The 16,337-nt window shown below is 41.9% G+C and overlaps 1 protein-coding gene and 1 non-coding gene across 2 annotated transcripts; one reads left to right on the top strand and one right to left on the bottom strand.

Moving 5' to 3' along the window:
- Positions 1–9,915: 9,915 nt before the first annotated feature.
- On the bottom strand, positions 9,916–9,988 carry trnaa-agc. Its single transcript has one exon. It is a non-coding gene; the product is annotated as a tRNA-Ala (tRNA).
- A 2,540-nt stretch (positions 9,989–12,528) lies between these two features.
- Positions 12,529–15,764, top strand: LOC122758881 (cytochrome P450 26A1). Its single transcript, XM_044013267.1, has 7 exons — positions 12,529–12,832; positions 13,167–13,391; positions 13,803–14,084; positions 14,228–14,377; positions 14,475–14,609; positions 14,712–14,858; positions 14,954–15,764. The coding sequence occupies exons 1-7, from the start codon at positions 12,644–12,646 to the stop codon at positions 15,290–15,292; spliced, it is 1,467 nt and encodes a 488-aa protein (XP_043869202.1). The 5' UTR covers positions 12,529–12,643; the 3' UTR covers positions 15,293–15,764.
- The last annotated feature ends 573 nt before the right edge of the window (positions 15,765–16,337 follow it).

Below are 16,337 nucleotides of genomic sequence, written 5' to 3'. Positions count from 1 at the left end.
GTAAGTTAGTATTATACAATTGTGAATAACGTATGAGTATTTAAATGTTTTTTTTGTCTCCAGTGACTTACTGTAGTATGTGTCAATTTACATTTATGCAAATTTATATTTGCGATTCAATACAGTATTTCTGTGTTATTAGTAATCATTTCTCAGGTGTATACCAATGTTTCAAATTATTTTTCTTTTGAAAAGAAAATACATAAATCGACAGTAAAAGTTTTATATTATTTATTATTATTTTATTTATTTATTTATAATGCAAGGGATAATTACAAAAGCTCATTTTCCAAGTTTTGCCTTCAGGGTTGAAGAACTGTGACATGACCACCCATATGAGGTCAGGTGATGCTCAGAGACGACCCCTATGTTTGCTGGTGTGAGATTGACCCGGTCTAACCGGTCTAACTGGTCAAGTGGAGACATCCGTCACGTTCGTGCTTCACACCAGTCCAGTTGCGTCACGTTTGTTTATATGATGTTGCATGTTGAGTAGAAACGGTTGTAAGATTTATGTCGCACTTTTGTCTCAGGCTGTCGTGATTTATGCGGGGTTGAGAGGAAGAGTGATTGTTTTTGTTAGATGGCTATCGTTTGTTTTTGAGTGTGTTGTGCTGAGGGGGCAACAGAGCTTCATACAGCTTCTCTTGAGTCAAGGCCAGTGTAATGTGAACAGGCACGGTTGTATGCTGTCTAACCACAAGTGGGAGCTGTGTGACTGTGCAGTCGTCCACTCTCCCCCACGTCCACTGATGCTCTACCTACAGAGGAGGGAGGACAGAACAGAAATGATGTTTTCTGCTCGAAAATCCAGCTCATCAATCATGTACGTCAAAGTGTATTTACAGAATGTAAATCTGCATTTGGGAAACAAACCTGCTCCATGGATATGACTTCTCCACAAATATAAATCGTGGACTTTAGCCAGACCGGTGCCTTTTTTTCACATCACACTCTTCACATATGGATTGTTGTAGCTCTTGGACAAGGAGAGGCTTCAATCGATCTAGTAAAAAAGGCCTGTGATGTGGCCTGGTCAAGCTCTTACAGGACCGTCTCCAGGGCGAACTTAGATGGTTTTTTTTGTTGTTTTTTTTGGACATCTTTCACACAAGGCACAGTCTGTTTCAACACTTGTGAACCTCTGCGCTTCTCGCTGGAGGACAATTTTACATCCGACTCAATAAACAGGAGTCACCGGTGTGCTTGCACGTGTGTGCAGACGTGCACATGTAATTGTGGAGCTGGAAGTGACAGCAATGTGCACTAGTGTGTGTGTGTGTGTGTGTGTGTGTGTGCGCAGTTCAAGCCCCGAAGCACATCTTGTTTTGTTAAGCATCACAGTGTTTCTGTACTGCTGTCTCGACCCTCTTTCCCTGCTGCTCATCACTCAGCTACAGCTAACAGGGGAGGAATAAAAACTCACTCACATGCCCCCAGTCCGTCCACACACACACACACACACTGTTCACTGTAGTTCGCACACTCAGAGAGAATTAAGCATGTGCGTACACAAACATACACTCTCACACACGAAAACAGGATGTGGTCACAGTCAATCATGAATGGCAGCCATCCCAGCTAAATCATCATCCTCTACGCCATTGAATGTGAATGGGTAAGGCAGTCAGGGTAACTAAACAGTTCTAAATGAAGCGTACCGACTGTTTGCCCTGAATTTGACAAACTCGGCAGACACTCCATCCCGATATGACTGACTGCAACAGCACAATTACGTGATTTTTTAGCGTCACGGTAATCTTACGTGATCTTACAGCAACAGCTTCAACAAACACAAAAGGCTAAAAGTTGAGGAAAAAACGGCGGCCATTACAGTAAGTCGAGTTTTGCCTCGCCTTCTCTCCGCTCTACCTACTTTCTATTACTTGCTTTCAAAATAAACACACCGCACCATAGGAATGTTATCCCAAACCTTCTAATTTGCCTTGATTACATTAATATTTTTTCGGTTTAAATTGCCCTTTTCCCCTTCCTACTGCTGTTGTTTATTTTCTTAACCCCAGCCCACATGCACGGCTTTTACTATTAGCACACAATTTAGGGTGATTAGTTGTCAGAGGGATGCCCTCTATTTCCTGTGTGTATGTGTGTGTGTAAAACCACACGTGATGAGAGGAGTCATACTGTACACGGCATGATCATTTGGAATCCAGTGGTGAGGTTGAGGAGCAGCTGTCATTTATACGTAACCTGTGGCTGTGTAGAGCGTGCAGACGAAAGTCACTTTGTTTTCCCCTTAAAGTAAATGGCATCTACTGTACTTAAGTATCAAAAGTAATTTTCTGATATAAAATGTACTTGAGTTTTAGACGTAAAAGTAAAAGTATTAAGAAATGTGGATTTAGGATTGAGTAATGGTGGCTCAGTGGTCGGGCGAGTTCTCTTTCAACTGAAAGATGTGGGTTCAATTCCTGAGCAAGACACTTAACCCCGTTGTAGTGTGTGAATGGGTATGAAAGATGTGTGAATGGCAAAACTGTAGTGTAAAGCAGCTCATCAAGACTAGAAAAGCTCTATATAAATACAGACCCTTACCAACTCTTCCTCTTTGGATTTTATGTGGTAGTAATGAGTAACAAAGATGGTTAGAGGAAATGCAGTGGAAAGTACACACAATTTATTCAGGAAATGTAGTGGAGTAAAAGTACACGTTGCTAGAAATATAAATAACAAAGTAAAGTACAGATTTGTGAATTTTGTACTTAAGTACAATTAAAAATAAAACATCAGTACATAACGTTTGCTTTCTTTATGTATTTTCTTTTCAAGTCACAACAATCTTTCAATTGAACTTCCATTACGTTGCCATTCATTTCACAACTTGTCAAAAGATAAGAGTGGATCTTCTGATGCCAATCGTCATAAACTTACTCCTCATAGATGGAGAGACAGAGATAATAACACACACCCACACATCTTCTGAGGAATTCTGTTGCCCGCGCTATGATTTCTACTTTGAGCTGTCCTTTAAATTTCCACAGTGATCTCTCACACAGAGAGTGTTGCCTCAGCTCGGCGGCCCACAGTGATCCACAGAGAAGCAGCAGAGGGTGTCAGAACGTGGTAACAGCCTGTAAAGAAATCACAGCCCTCAGACACTCAGATGTCAGCCTGACGTGTCATAATTCTGCGAGGCAGTGATTCCCTTTATTGCTATTTGTGTTTGGTAATGAGCCTCTGCTGGCGTGCAGAACATGTTAACAGACGTTTGTCTGTTTTGCGTATTGCTCACAGCTGCGTCATGTACACTTCACATTTTGACTCGGGTCGTAACGCCGCCGCGAGTCTAGGCGTCGTTTAAAAAAACATGTGGTGCTCACAACCTTGACCAATCCCTTATATGCCAAAGCATTCTTAATTTTCAGGGTGATTATTTATACAGATTCAGAAGCAAGACTGTTGCTTTTGGTGAAAGAGGACAGTCCATAACTCTGAGAATAAAGCATCGTTTTTTTGTCATAATCCCATCGAAATCCAAAGTGATTCATTGTGTTTTGAACCATGTGTTGCTCCTCTGTCCTCTGTCATTGCTCAGAGGTAAATGGTAAATTGCTTTAAAGTTTATGTGCATTCCTCAATGGCTCATTTCATTTGCTGGCCAAAACATAAGCTCATCATAAAAAGCCAATCAGAATCTTTACCTTGGCGTGGACCCCACTGAAAACGTAAACAGAGAGAGGATCAAATCAAATGGTGGATTAGTGAGGAACGCCGTGACTGACTCGGGTCAAACAGTGATCGCGATGACAACACCTGTTTGTTAGAGCAAGATTCTCGTTTTACTTAAGGCTGGAAGACGTTTCCCGTCTTTAAAGCGTCTGGAATCGATGGCCGAGAGACAGGAAGAAAGAAAGGAGGGAGGGAGGGAGAGCAGTAGAAGAAGAAGAAGAAGAAGAGCGAGGGATTATGTGTGCGGTTGTTCTGGCCGGAGAGCAGAAGCAGGATGCCAACACAAACTCTGCTTTTGTGACAACAGCAGTCTGCACCATAGCATGCTGAAATGTATGTAAAGACACTTACACCTACCACACATGCAATCGCAAAGAAACACAGATAAAGATAATAATCATCTATCAAATTTGAAATCTGAGCGTGCGTTTGTTCACTAATAATACACAGCAGTGTATAAACTGTTTAATACACGAGCATAAACATTTGGAAAAGCTAATATGGCATTTTAGAAAACTTCACAATAGGTCAACTAGATCCAGCGGCCTTAATTTTATTTTCTTAAGAAGCGATTAATTTCAAACATCATGGATCAACTCGTGAGTAATCATGATTACAATCGGCATAATTGGTTTCGCTACCGAGACCCGTATAAGCAGCTGCTCCTCAGTTTGTCTGTGTTTGCACTGAAAACACAATCACAGACCAGAATGGCGTCACTGAAAAAGTCATTTTCAGACCCACTGCTGTGTCTCCGTGGCTCTGCTGAAGCCCACATGGGTTGTAAAAACCTGTAATGGACGGAAATGTATGTTATAGTTTACGCAGACAGGAACGGCGATGCTTTCCGATTGACTCTAATCAATCACAACTCGACTGCAGCGGGAGGGGAACGTAAAGGTTACCTTACTTATATCCAGCGTAAAGTTGAACCCTGTCGTTGTCCGAGCAGGGCCCCGAGTTTACCTTTTGTCACTGTCATTAGGGTCCGAGGACGCACAGTGCGAGGGCCCTGTTCGGCATTGTCGTTTTCTATGCAGCAAGAAATAGACAATTCATTTGAAAATTTACAACATTTTCATTATTACATCTCCACTGATGGACTGGACCCTCAAATGGAGGATAAAGCAGTAGAAGATGGATGGATGGACGTCTCCACTGTCCATGTTCATAAACTCCACCTTTTCATCTGATGCCTTATAAACACTAGTTATTCTCTGTAAAACCCACTCCCTTTTATAACACAATCTAACAGTTGTGCCTCCAGCCACTTGACATCCCTACCTTTATATGCAAGTCCACCAACCAAGCAGTAGTGTAGCAACGGATATAATCCCCCCCCCACTGGCTTTCTAACCGCAGACTAATAGTGTTATTTACTGACAGCGGATGGCATGACCATGCCGGAAATACCCCAAAATCTGATTCTGTTCCGATAAAATTCTAACTTGGTCCGAGGTCATGCTTATTTCCATCCAGCGCGATGTTCTTCTGAGTGAAAGGACGCTTTAGGCGGGAGTCATGGGACTCGTGTTTGTTTGTGTCATCTGCGTGTGGAGCTGCCTTCACCGAAGCTCTACAGGGGATTTGTCTATTCAGCTAAATCGTGGAACTCTTATCTCTTCCATTTTTTTTTTAATCTCCAAATTGCTGACTTCCATACACACTTGTTTTCCTCTGGGAGTGAGACTTTTTCCTTCTTAGCAGTGAGCTCGCTCCGACTTCCCTCCTGAATTTAGCGCGGCCCCACCTCCGCTCTGTCACACAAGTCATACCCTGAGGAATACAATGAACACACACACACACACACACACACACACACACACCTGTGCGGCCTCTGTCCGTGCCAAGACTCATTAAGTGCTCATTAAATTCCTGTACTGTTTGTAAAAAAACAACAAATCTTGCCCTTGACAGTGTCACTGGGATGCTTCCTGCATTAAGTTTCTGACATAACATAACTGGGGGTTGTACAATGGACTAATAGAATTCTTTATTGTCATCTTTGGTTAGTGTCAAGTGGTGATACAACAAACAGAAGTGATGTGTTCATGGAACATGTGTTTAACGCAGTAATTCAGAGCTGTCAGTACCTTTGGAACCCAGTGTATATGTCTTTGAAGTCATTATTATATTCAAAAACAGAGACATGCTGTTGTCTTGTGAACAAGCATCGCTGCCGTGGTATTGTCACAGCTAGAAACCATCAGCTGAGCATGGCGGTGTCTCTTTCTCTCCTTGAGCACACAGCCTCGGCTGTCCTTGGTGGCCCATTGGCATAGCGGGACTTGCACCACATGTTGTGTCGCGGTTAACCAAGGGACGACCACTTGAAAGGAACCTGAAATGAGACAAACCATCTTGAACTAATTCTCTGGTCGAGGATGAGAGAATGGGGAGAACCTGATGGATTGATTACTTCACCACAGACTTGATCTGTATAACCTGGGCCGGTTACATGGCGGTAGACCACACTGAGCAGAACATTGGAGTATCTGCTGATATTTGTTAGAAGTGGTCGCCGTCTGTCAGCTTTGTTCTGTTTGTGAAAGGGAAATTTGACAATGGAGGCCAAACAAATTCAATCAAAGTGTGAGGAATTTGACACTAGAAAACCAAGCAACCGATCTGCGGGTAAACGGACTGAGTCAGAGCGAACCCATGTGTAGAGGCAGTTCACTGCAAAGTGCCCGGTTGCTGCAGTGCCTTATTACTTGGGGTGCTGGTAGTCATCTTATAAGCTGGATGGAAGGTTCAACACATTCAACATGTGGGCTGAAAGTCGGGGAGAGGAAGAGCTGTATTCTTTATAAGACGGTTTTCATCATCAATAGAAATGGCTTCATAAGGGAAGGGTAATAGTAATAAAGTTTGTTTGTTTCTTCAGCCTCTGAACTCTGCTCTTGTAAACCATGTTCTGCCTTCACTGCTGCTGTTATGTGTCTGCTTGTGAATAAGCAACAATTTGCTAACGACTTCATTAAAGCTGCATATGGTGAAAATGTGTTGAGTTTTCCAGCTCGTTCTGCTGCCGCTGAATGCTGCAAGAATGAATGTAATTCAGCTTTAAATACAAAATATTAAACATGCACAAGGCGGCTTGGGAGTTGTTATCAAGTGCAGCTTTGCCAAAGCTGGAATAAATACTGTGATTTAATATGTTGTTGACAGAATATTAAGGTAAGGTATGCAATGTCATTTTATTTTTTATTTTTTGCATGACATGAAAGGAGAGAAGGTGGTGGCAGTGGTGATGGAGATGGGGGGTTTGGCCGCACTGTTGGAACAGTTGAGTTCACAGAGAGTGTGTCTGAGTGTGATTAGTGGCCGTGGTGCATTGCCAGCTACACTCAAGCCAGTTCTCATTTGTCAGTGTTTGTGTTTGTGTGTGTCTGTGTACGTATACGTGTACTTGGAGAAGAGAAAATAACAGAAACTAGGATTACTGTCTTCCAGTTGTTTGCCTCCATCAGCGAGTCAGATTGCAGTTTATATCCATGTCTGGCCGAATTGTCCACACTTCAAGAACGGGAAGATATTAAATCAAAGGCATTGCATGTAAGTTTGGAAAAAAAAGTGTCACCTTTGGAGGAAAACAAAACAAAAAAGGGCAAATTCCACGTTTGTGCTGACAGAAGACAATGCTTCACATATGGATTTCTTTGCGAACAAGCTTCAAATTGGAATATGTGGATTTTTGTAGATCATCATGATGTCATAGTGAAGATGTCCTGTGACATTTTGACAATGATATCATTTGTATCCTTTTAGAAATTTATCAAAATGATCGTAGATCTTTTCTTATTGTCAAAGAGGCTTCTCTCTGAGGTCGCAGTGAAAATCCAATTTGTTTGTGTTTACATCCAGGTGAAAGTTAGTAATAAATCAAGGCTTTCAAAGATATCATCACATTTATGAAAAAAGGGACAGTGCTGTCACTAGTGTTCAGGCATTACATGAAAGAAATACTCGGAAACAGTATATTTGACAGCCATTTGAAAATGAGTCGGCGTGTGGCCCCGGCACCATGGTTTCAGAGTTACACCCAAAAACAAATAAACAAGAAGGAGTTTTGGGCAGCAAATGTGTGTGTGTTTGTGTGTGTGTGAGAGAGAGACATGGAGAGAGAGAAAGAGAGAGACAGAGACAGTGTATGTGTGTAAGATATCTTAAGCCTCCATGAATTTCTCTGTGGCACACGTGTGCACACACACACAACCACACCTACAGTATGTGCGATGACACGTACATGTCGGGGATGTGTTTACCTTCCAAGGAAACAATGACACAGAGCTTATTGACGTTACAGAAATCTCGAGGTGTTTCAGGATGCTGCTAATCTCACATTGTTCATGAAGCCGCTCAATGCTCTATATCGCGTTTCACTGCTTCCACTGTCTGTGATGCAAATTAAACTTCCATCATGTTTTTTGGAAAACTGGGGTACAAAGTTGTGTGTCGTGAGAGTACACAGGGGTGTGTAATTGATACCAGAGTTGTGTTAGTAATGTCACTTTGATCAAATTTCTCTGTAATCAACTAATCATTTGTGTCAAATGTATGTGTTTATAGTTTGTGTACTGGCACCTTTGTTCGGTATACAAGTGAATTTACTCCAGCAGTGTATAGGGTTATTGTTTTTCTTTTCTTTTTTTCCCTCTCTGTTTATGCTCGGGCGGGGCACTGGGACTTCTTCATTCTCTCCAGATTTTTGTCAGCTAAGTTTTCGGGGGTTAGCTCATATGGAAAGCCGATTCCAGAGCTTGCTTCATCTCACATGGTTTCAATCACCTTTTCCTGCAGACCTTGCAGGTTCCGAGGCCGACCTTCCCTCCAGGACTCCCCAACCTGGACCAGACCAGCCATTAGGGAGTGAGGGAGTGGGGGTGGGGCTATGAGCATTGAAATGACTTTTCAGTCACCTAGTCCTGGGCTCATCTATGTGCTCCTGTCCTATCTCAATGTCTCCATTTGTCTTGTACCCTCCCTGTTCTTTTGTGTCGCCACTGAATCTCATCTTTCCTCATTCGCTTACCTCTGTCATCTGTCTTCATGTATCATCTCATCTCTTTTATGGTAACATTTCAGAAAATTAACATCTGACTGACTTCCGGTTGTAGCTTTTTGATGCTTTGAGAAGTTTCCTCTTTCCTTTTGGAATGTTCTATATGACATAATGTGTGTACTGGCTTTCAGTTGTCTACTATATGTTGTCCATCATGAAGTAAATGCAGCAACTGTTATTGTCTTGTTATGTCTTACAAGTCGTGGCAGAACTGATACTTTATTCACACTTGCCATATATCTGACCATAACCATTTATCCACCTTCCTCCTGCTCTGCTTACTTTTACATGGCTACTGCCCATATGTCATTCCTGGAACAATTACATCAATAATTAAATAATATGAAATCAAGCTGAAATGACTTGGATATCAAAATGATATCTAATTAAATCATGACTATTACTTATTTTTGTAATGTTATAATGTTTATTTTATTTATTCTTTTTTTGCATTTGTGTTTTTTTGCAATTATTCATACTCTGTTGCTGGGATTGATTTGGACCACATACTATACTATGACTTTTTGGACTGATTTAGAAAATGTCATAGTATAGTATGTCGCCCAAAATGAGAAAAAATGTCATAGCTGCTATGTCATCCAAAATGAGAAAAAAAAATGTTATAGTATAGTATGTCAGCCCAAAACAGGAAAAATGTCATAGTATAGCTGTCGCCCAAAATCACTCAAAATTTCTACTGTATAGTATGTCGCCCAAAATGAGAAAATGTCATAGTGTAGTATGTGTCCAAAATGAGACAAAAGTCAGTAGTATAGTATGTCGTCCAAAATGAGAAAAAAATGTCATAGTTTAGTATGTCACCCAAAATGAGACAAAACTGTCATAGTATAGTATGTCGTCCAAAATGAGAAAAAAATGTCATAGAATAGTATGTCGTCCAAAATGAGTCAAAAAAGTCATAGTATAGTATGTCGTCCAAAATGAGACAAAAAAGTCATAGAATAGAATGTCGTCCAAAATCACTCTTTAATGTCGTAGTATGTCATCCAAAATCATCATAACTTAATGCGTAACATTTATGTGCACATTTCTTTATTTCTACAGACAGATGTTTGTCATGTTTCGTATGCCTTGTTACTACGAAATATCTTGGACTGTACTTTTCCGGAAATACTTACAGTGATGTATCTAAACATTATTGGAGGATGCGGGCATCGATCCCGCTACCTCTCGCATGCTAAGCGAGCGCTCTACCATTTGAGCTAATCCCCCTACTCTACCATTAGTGGAAACAAAAACTGACAGACACGTGGCCATCAACTCCTAGAGACAAAAAAGTCATAGTATAGTATGTCGTCAAATATCACTCAAAAAAGTCATAGTATAGTATGTCGTCCAAAATCACCAAAAAAGTCATAGTATAGTATGTCGTCCAAAATATGGGAAAAAAAGTCATAAGTTAGTATCTTGTCCAAAATGTGACAAAAACAGTCATACTTTGGTAAGACGTCCAAAATGATAAGTCTGTGACAAGTCGCTCCTTATCAGGGAAAGTACACACTCATAATGGTATTACTGTTATCAACCAAATAAAGGCCTACATGCTTTGGTCCAAGACTGGATTATCAAACTGGAGAAAGCTGTAGAATATATTGAGAGCCCTGGATTTAAAGAGGAGCTGCAAATTGTTGTGGTTTTTTTTGTTTTTTTTTAATGAAACACTGTTTGGGTGTATTATCTAACCTGCCACTTTATTACATATACAGGACACTGATTGATATATATGTTAAGATGTTTTTATTCTTCCTTTTATTCTTCTTTTTTCTTATTTCTGTTTTTAGTTCTTAGATTAATGAGTGACCCTGCGTCATTATATATATACTGTATATATATATATATATAGAGAGAGAGAGAGAGAGAGAGAGAGAGATTTCATCTATTTAGTAAAGGACAGCTTCACTCATTTTTCCTACTTGGTCAAATTAAGAATAAACTTAAAATCCTTATGATGCTGCTGCTGTTTAATTTACATTGGTTAAGATTGACCAGTTTGTTTACTCAAAAACAGAAAAGGGCTTTTGTTTTCTTTGAAGGAAGTGACCTAGACTTATTTTCAATTGTATGTGTTTTTTTTCCCCTCTGTTGTTGTGTGAGAACAAGACATCTGAGATCCACTGTCTGATGATCGAATAACACATTTATCTCTGGGAGTAAAAAAAAAAATGTTTTTTTCATGGCACTACATTTTTTTCATGGCAAAAAAGAAATCTAAGAAGCAGGTGAACAGGTGTACCTGTTAAAGTGGGTGGTGGATGTATACACTATGTACACTATGATCTGACATGAAAAATGCATTGGTTGAAGTAATATCCATTCTGAGAACAACTGGGGTCAGTCTGTATGTTTGGCCCTGGATCCTAACGCAGCTCATTGCAGCCTTTCTCACATGGTAAAATGCTACATCGTTATTAAATATTATATTGCAAATGTGTCAATAATCAAATGCTGCGTATAAAAACCACGCTGCAGAAAGAAGGATCTCTGTTATTGTCCCACTCACAGCTGCTCCTGACTGACATACTCTGCAGAAAGTTTATGGAATGTGACATCCAAAGCCACGATGGGAGATCAGATGATGTGTCAAGGCTTGTGTGCGAGAGACTGTGATAGTGAGAGTTGCCTTCCCACCATGCAGGGTGACAGGGTGAACCCCGGGGCAGCCTGTTTTAAAAACACACAGAACAGACGGGTTCATCCATGTAATGTGTCGCTGTAAAAGCAGCAGCCAGGCTGTCTCTCTGTGACCGAGCGACCCACACACACACACACATCCACACCCACACACACACACACACGTTATGGCAGGTCATAAAAACACGCAGAGTGAGGATGTGGCGGATGAGCCTCTTCTCCGCTCCGTGTTTACTTTTCATGCGCCGCAGCCGGGGATAACCTTGCCTGCGCGCACGGCAACGTGTGCGCGCGTCCCCTCTGCCTGTCTCTGCTGACCCAAGTTTGAACTCGCTGAGAGAGATATCATTTTTATAACACACACGCACATGCAGAGATGCAGAGGAGGAGGAGGAGGAGGAGGTTAAAGTCTTCCAGATTAGGAAGAGGTCGAATATGAAAGTAGTCTGAAGTAAGATGAGTCAAGCAGAGGACAGCTCAGCTGTGCTCTCCACTCTGCTGTTAATCATCATTTCATCTTTCTGTCATATGCTCCCTCGTCGTTACACTGACACATCACAGAGGCAAGAGGTTAATGTGTCAGTCACAGGACATAACACACGGGAGGTTGCACACGGATCAAATTAGAAACGTGCGTAAAGATCAAGTTACGCGCGTAAAAGAATGGAGGGGGGGATAAAAATAACTGTGAATGAGTGGCACCGGTGAGACCCGCAGGGAGAGGGATTACTCCTCAAGCCTCTTTTGCATTTTCTGTGGCCCAAAAATGTGCTGCTTAAAAGCTTTTTGCTCTTGAATGCAGGCCGCCCTGCAGGCGCGATTACTGATCCTGCGAGCGGGTCTTAAGCCAAGGTAATGAGTGTGTAAACTAGCTGCCTTATTGCCAACAAAGGCGTCCTGGGACGTGCTTCCATTGTCTCGGGGGAATCGTCACCTTTTCTCAGTGAAATCCGCCGCGGATTGTCTGCGTGCAACAGGAGGTAGGGATTAAGGATGGAACAAATGGTGAGGCAAGTCAGCCAGTACAGGCCGGAGGCGGGGCCGAGCGACACCCACAATTAAAGATGAACTTTGTGTGAACTAATTTATCTGAGGGAGGAGAAGGTAGCAGGCTGCCCGCAGTCCTGGGAGACTATAAAAGTGCAGGATGCGCCGCTACGGAGCTTCAGTCGCTGATACAGCTTCACCTGAACTCATCTAACGACAGAGAAACGAAGAAGAAGAGACCGCGACACCATGGCTCTGAGCGCGCTGCTGGCCACCTTGCTGTGCACCATCGTGCTTCCCGTCCTGCTCTTTCTGGTGGCGGTGAGGCTGTGGGAGGTTTACATGATCCGAGGCCGAGACCCGAGCTGCTGCAGCCCGCTGCCGCCCGGCTCCATGGGCTTACCTTTCATTGGAGAGACGCTGCAGCTCATCCTCCAGGTAAATGAACGAGTGTTTGCGTGACAGAGCTGCTTCCGCAAGGAAAACTGATGTCGATGATGCACGTGTGTGGAACAAGGATGGGAGTAGCTCCAAATTAGTAAACAAACCGAAAACTTTCTCTGATTCCTTGAGGCTGTTTTTGTTTTGTGTTGGCTTGATTCCAGTTTTATTCAGTGCGTAAAACTTGGAAAAATACGTTTAATTTATCTATTTATTTTTGTGCGTTTTTACCATTATGTTTGTAAACGTAATGCTTTTTTTGTCAAGCTGTTCTGTTGTTTCTGTTGTTTATTTGTTTATTCACCTCCTCCTGATTTGTTTGTGTTTGCAGAGGAGAAAGTTTTTGCGGATGAAGCGACAGAAGTACGGATACATCTACCGCACGCATCTCTTTGGGAATCCCACTGTTCGCGTAACGGGAGCGGACAACGTCAGGCAGATTTTACTCGGCGAACACAAGCTGGTGTCCGTGCAGTGGCCCGCGTCTGTGCGCACAATCCTGGGCTCGGACACGCTCTCTAATGTGCACGGAGCTTTGCACAAGAGCAAGAAAAAGGTACTTATAAGAGCATGTAGAAGCTCAAAATTACCCTTTAACGTCACAATATTCACTCACTCGTTTGATGATTATTTACAGGCAAAATAAGTCATTTGTGAAACTAAAAAAAAATCTGCTCATGGTTTCTAGAAAAGTATATGCATTTAATAATACAGTGGTAGATTATTTAACTCTCACTAAGCTTATGTTGTCAATGTTACCAGTTTACAAACATTAATTTCATTTCATTGAGTTGTTTCTAAGGACATACATACATTGAAAGGAAAACTGAATTGTGAGTTTGGGCTACATAAAGAGTAGGGTTATAAAATACAGTTATCATTGAATTGTCTGGCATTACTCGGTGTAAAAACTGTGCATGGACAGCAAACCACTTTCCTCACTCATTAACCCTCTGCTTGTGTTCAGGCCATCATGCGTGCCTTCTCCAGGGAAGCTCTGGAGCTCTACATCCCCGTCATCCAGGAGGAGGTGCGGGCGGCGGTGAAGGAGTGGCTCTCCCGGGACTCCTGTGTGCTGGTCTACCCGGAGATGAAACGGCTCATGTTCCGCATAGCCATGAGGATCCTGCTGGGCTTTGAGCCGGAGCAGATTAAGACCGATGAGCAGGAGCTGGTGGAAGCTTTCGAGGAGATGATCAAGAACCTTTTCTCTTTGCCCATCGATGTGCCCTTCAGTGGACTGTACAGGGTAAGAGAGAAACACAACAAAGTCATTTAAAAGCCGTCAAAATAGTAACTATGGTGGATTAGACAAGTTTGTGAGACGGGACCTGTTTGAGTATAGCCAGTGAATTTAAGTATTTTGTTCTCAAATTTGTGTCTCCTCCACAGGGTCTGAAGGCGAGGAACTTCATCCACTCCAAAATAGAGGAAAACATCAAGAAGAAGGTGCAGGAGTCAGACAAGGGGTCGACTCACAGAGACGCTCTGCAGCAGCTCATAGACAGCAGCAAGAAGAGTGGCGAGCCCTTCAGCATGCAGGTGATGATTGTGTGACTGATGTTACGTTGTCTTTTCTGCCTGTGAGTTGCTGCTTTAGTTTTGGGTCTAACCCTGGTTGTGTTTTTTCTGTCTCTAGGCCATTAAGGAGTCTGCTACAGAGCTGCTGTTTGGAGGACATGAAACCACAGCGAGCACAGCCACGTCCCTGGTCATGTTTCTGGGCCTCAACCCTGAAGTTGTGGACAAAGTGAGACAGGAACTAATGGATAAAGTAAGAACACTGCATTCTAAAAAAAGAATTCTGGTTTTCCACACCTTTTTTTTGAGGTTTGACACATATATTAACATTGTCTTGTTTTATTCTTGTGTTCAGGAGGAGCAGGGAGTGGACATACAGAACCTGAACATTGAGTCCTTGGAGTTATTAAAATACACTGGGTGTGTCATTAAAGAGACTCTAAGGATCAACCCTCCTGTACCTGGAGGCTTCAGAGTGGCCCTCAAGACATTTGAACTTAATGTAAGTAAACAAAGATTTGAATCTTGGTGTTCGGACAGTTCCTTCGTAAAAAAAAAGTTGAATGGAATGTAATTCTCTTCTCTTTATCACCTCAGGGTTATCAAATCCCCAAAGGCTGGAATGTCATCTACAGTATCTGCGACACACACGACGTGGCAGAGATTTTCCCCAACAAGGAAGCCTTCCAGCCCGAGCGTTTCATGACCAGGTTCTCAGGTGACTCCTCCAGGTTTCAGTACATCCCGTTCGGAGGCGGCTCCAGAATGTGTGTGGGCAAGGAATTTGCCAAAGTCCTGCTGAAGATCTTCCTGGTGGAAGTGGTCACAAAGTGCCACTGGACTCTTTTGAACGGGCCACCCACCATGAAAACAGGACCTACTGTCTATCCCGTGGACAATCTGCCAACTAAGTTTACCAGCTATGTACAAAATTAAACAGTGGCTGGTGTGTGTGTGGTTGTTTCCTAGCAGCGGTGTGAAATTTGAGTCGTGCGTGTGTTTTACTTCCAAATGTGCTGGGTTTGGAAGCACTCAGGTGTTTTTTTTTGTTTTTAGGAAACGGAGCAGAGGCTGCATTCTTTTTTGGATTTGTTTCCATGTGGTCTTTTTTTTTGCATGAACTGTACATATTGTAGATGATTCAGAATGTATTTCATATTATTATTTTATATGATAGTGTTGACTTTGGATTTGTATATATTCTTTTTTTGAAGCTATGAACAAACTTAACAAGAGGCACTATACGCAGACATGGAACACTTAAATCAATTCAGAGGTGTGTCTATAGGGTTGTGTACATATATATAATGTAGAGTCTGTTTATATAACTTCTGTATCTTATACCGGCTTATTTAAGTGATGTTACATTGTATGAGCTTTTTATTTAATAAAATCGTTTTACAATGAATCCTGTTGTGTCTGTGTGTGTGTGTGTGTCATTGTAGAGCTGCATCCACACAGATGATTGATTCACTCAGCCCCTCCTCTCTCTGGTCCATGTCCCTCACACTCACACTGTGTAGTCGGCCAGTCTGCGAACAGAAATGATAGACATTTTTAGTGGGAGGGTGAGATCTGATAACTGGTGTCACCGAAGACAAATGTGGAGACACAATGTCCTGACTTGAGCTGGATCACCTGTGAGATATGTTTCTACCAGGTGTGAAACCACAGAACCTGAGGGAGAACGTAGACAAAAACAAAACAAAGTTTTTTTGGCCTAAACTTGTCAATATGGTGATTTAAAAAAAATGACACTGTCTGTATTTTTATTTATCCCTGTTATTCTACTTGAGTTTTCACAAAAAAATGGCCAATTACACTGCAGAGAATATAATCCACCCATTTATCATAGTCATTATTACACAAAAAAACACTTTAAAAAAAAAATTAAATCACCACATATCGCAGTTATGGTATTTGTCCCAATATTTCGTAGAATTAAGTGTATTTGTTTGATGTGAGATGAGAAAATAGTTTC

The sequence above is a fragment of the Solea senegalensis genome, linkage group LG18, assembly GCF_019176455.1.
Source record: "Solea senegalensis isolate Sse05_10M linkage group LG18, IFAPA_SoseM_1, whole genome shotgun sequence".
Classification (NCBI taxonomy): Eukaryota; Metazoa; Chordata; class Actinopteri; order Pleuronectiformes; family Soleidae; genus Solea; species Solea senegalensis.
This window is presented reverse-complemented; position numbering and strand designations above follow the sequence as displayed.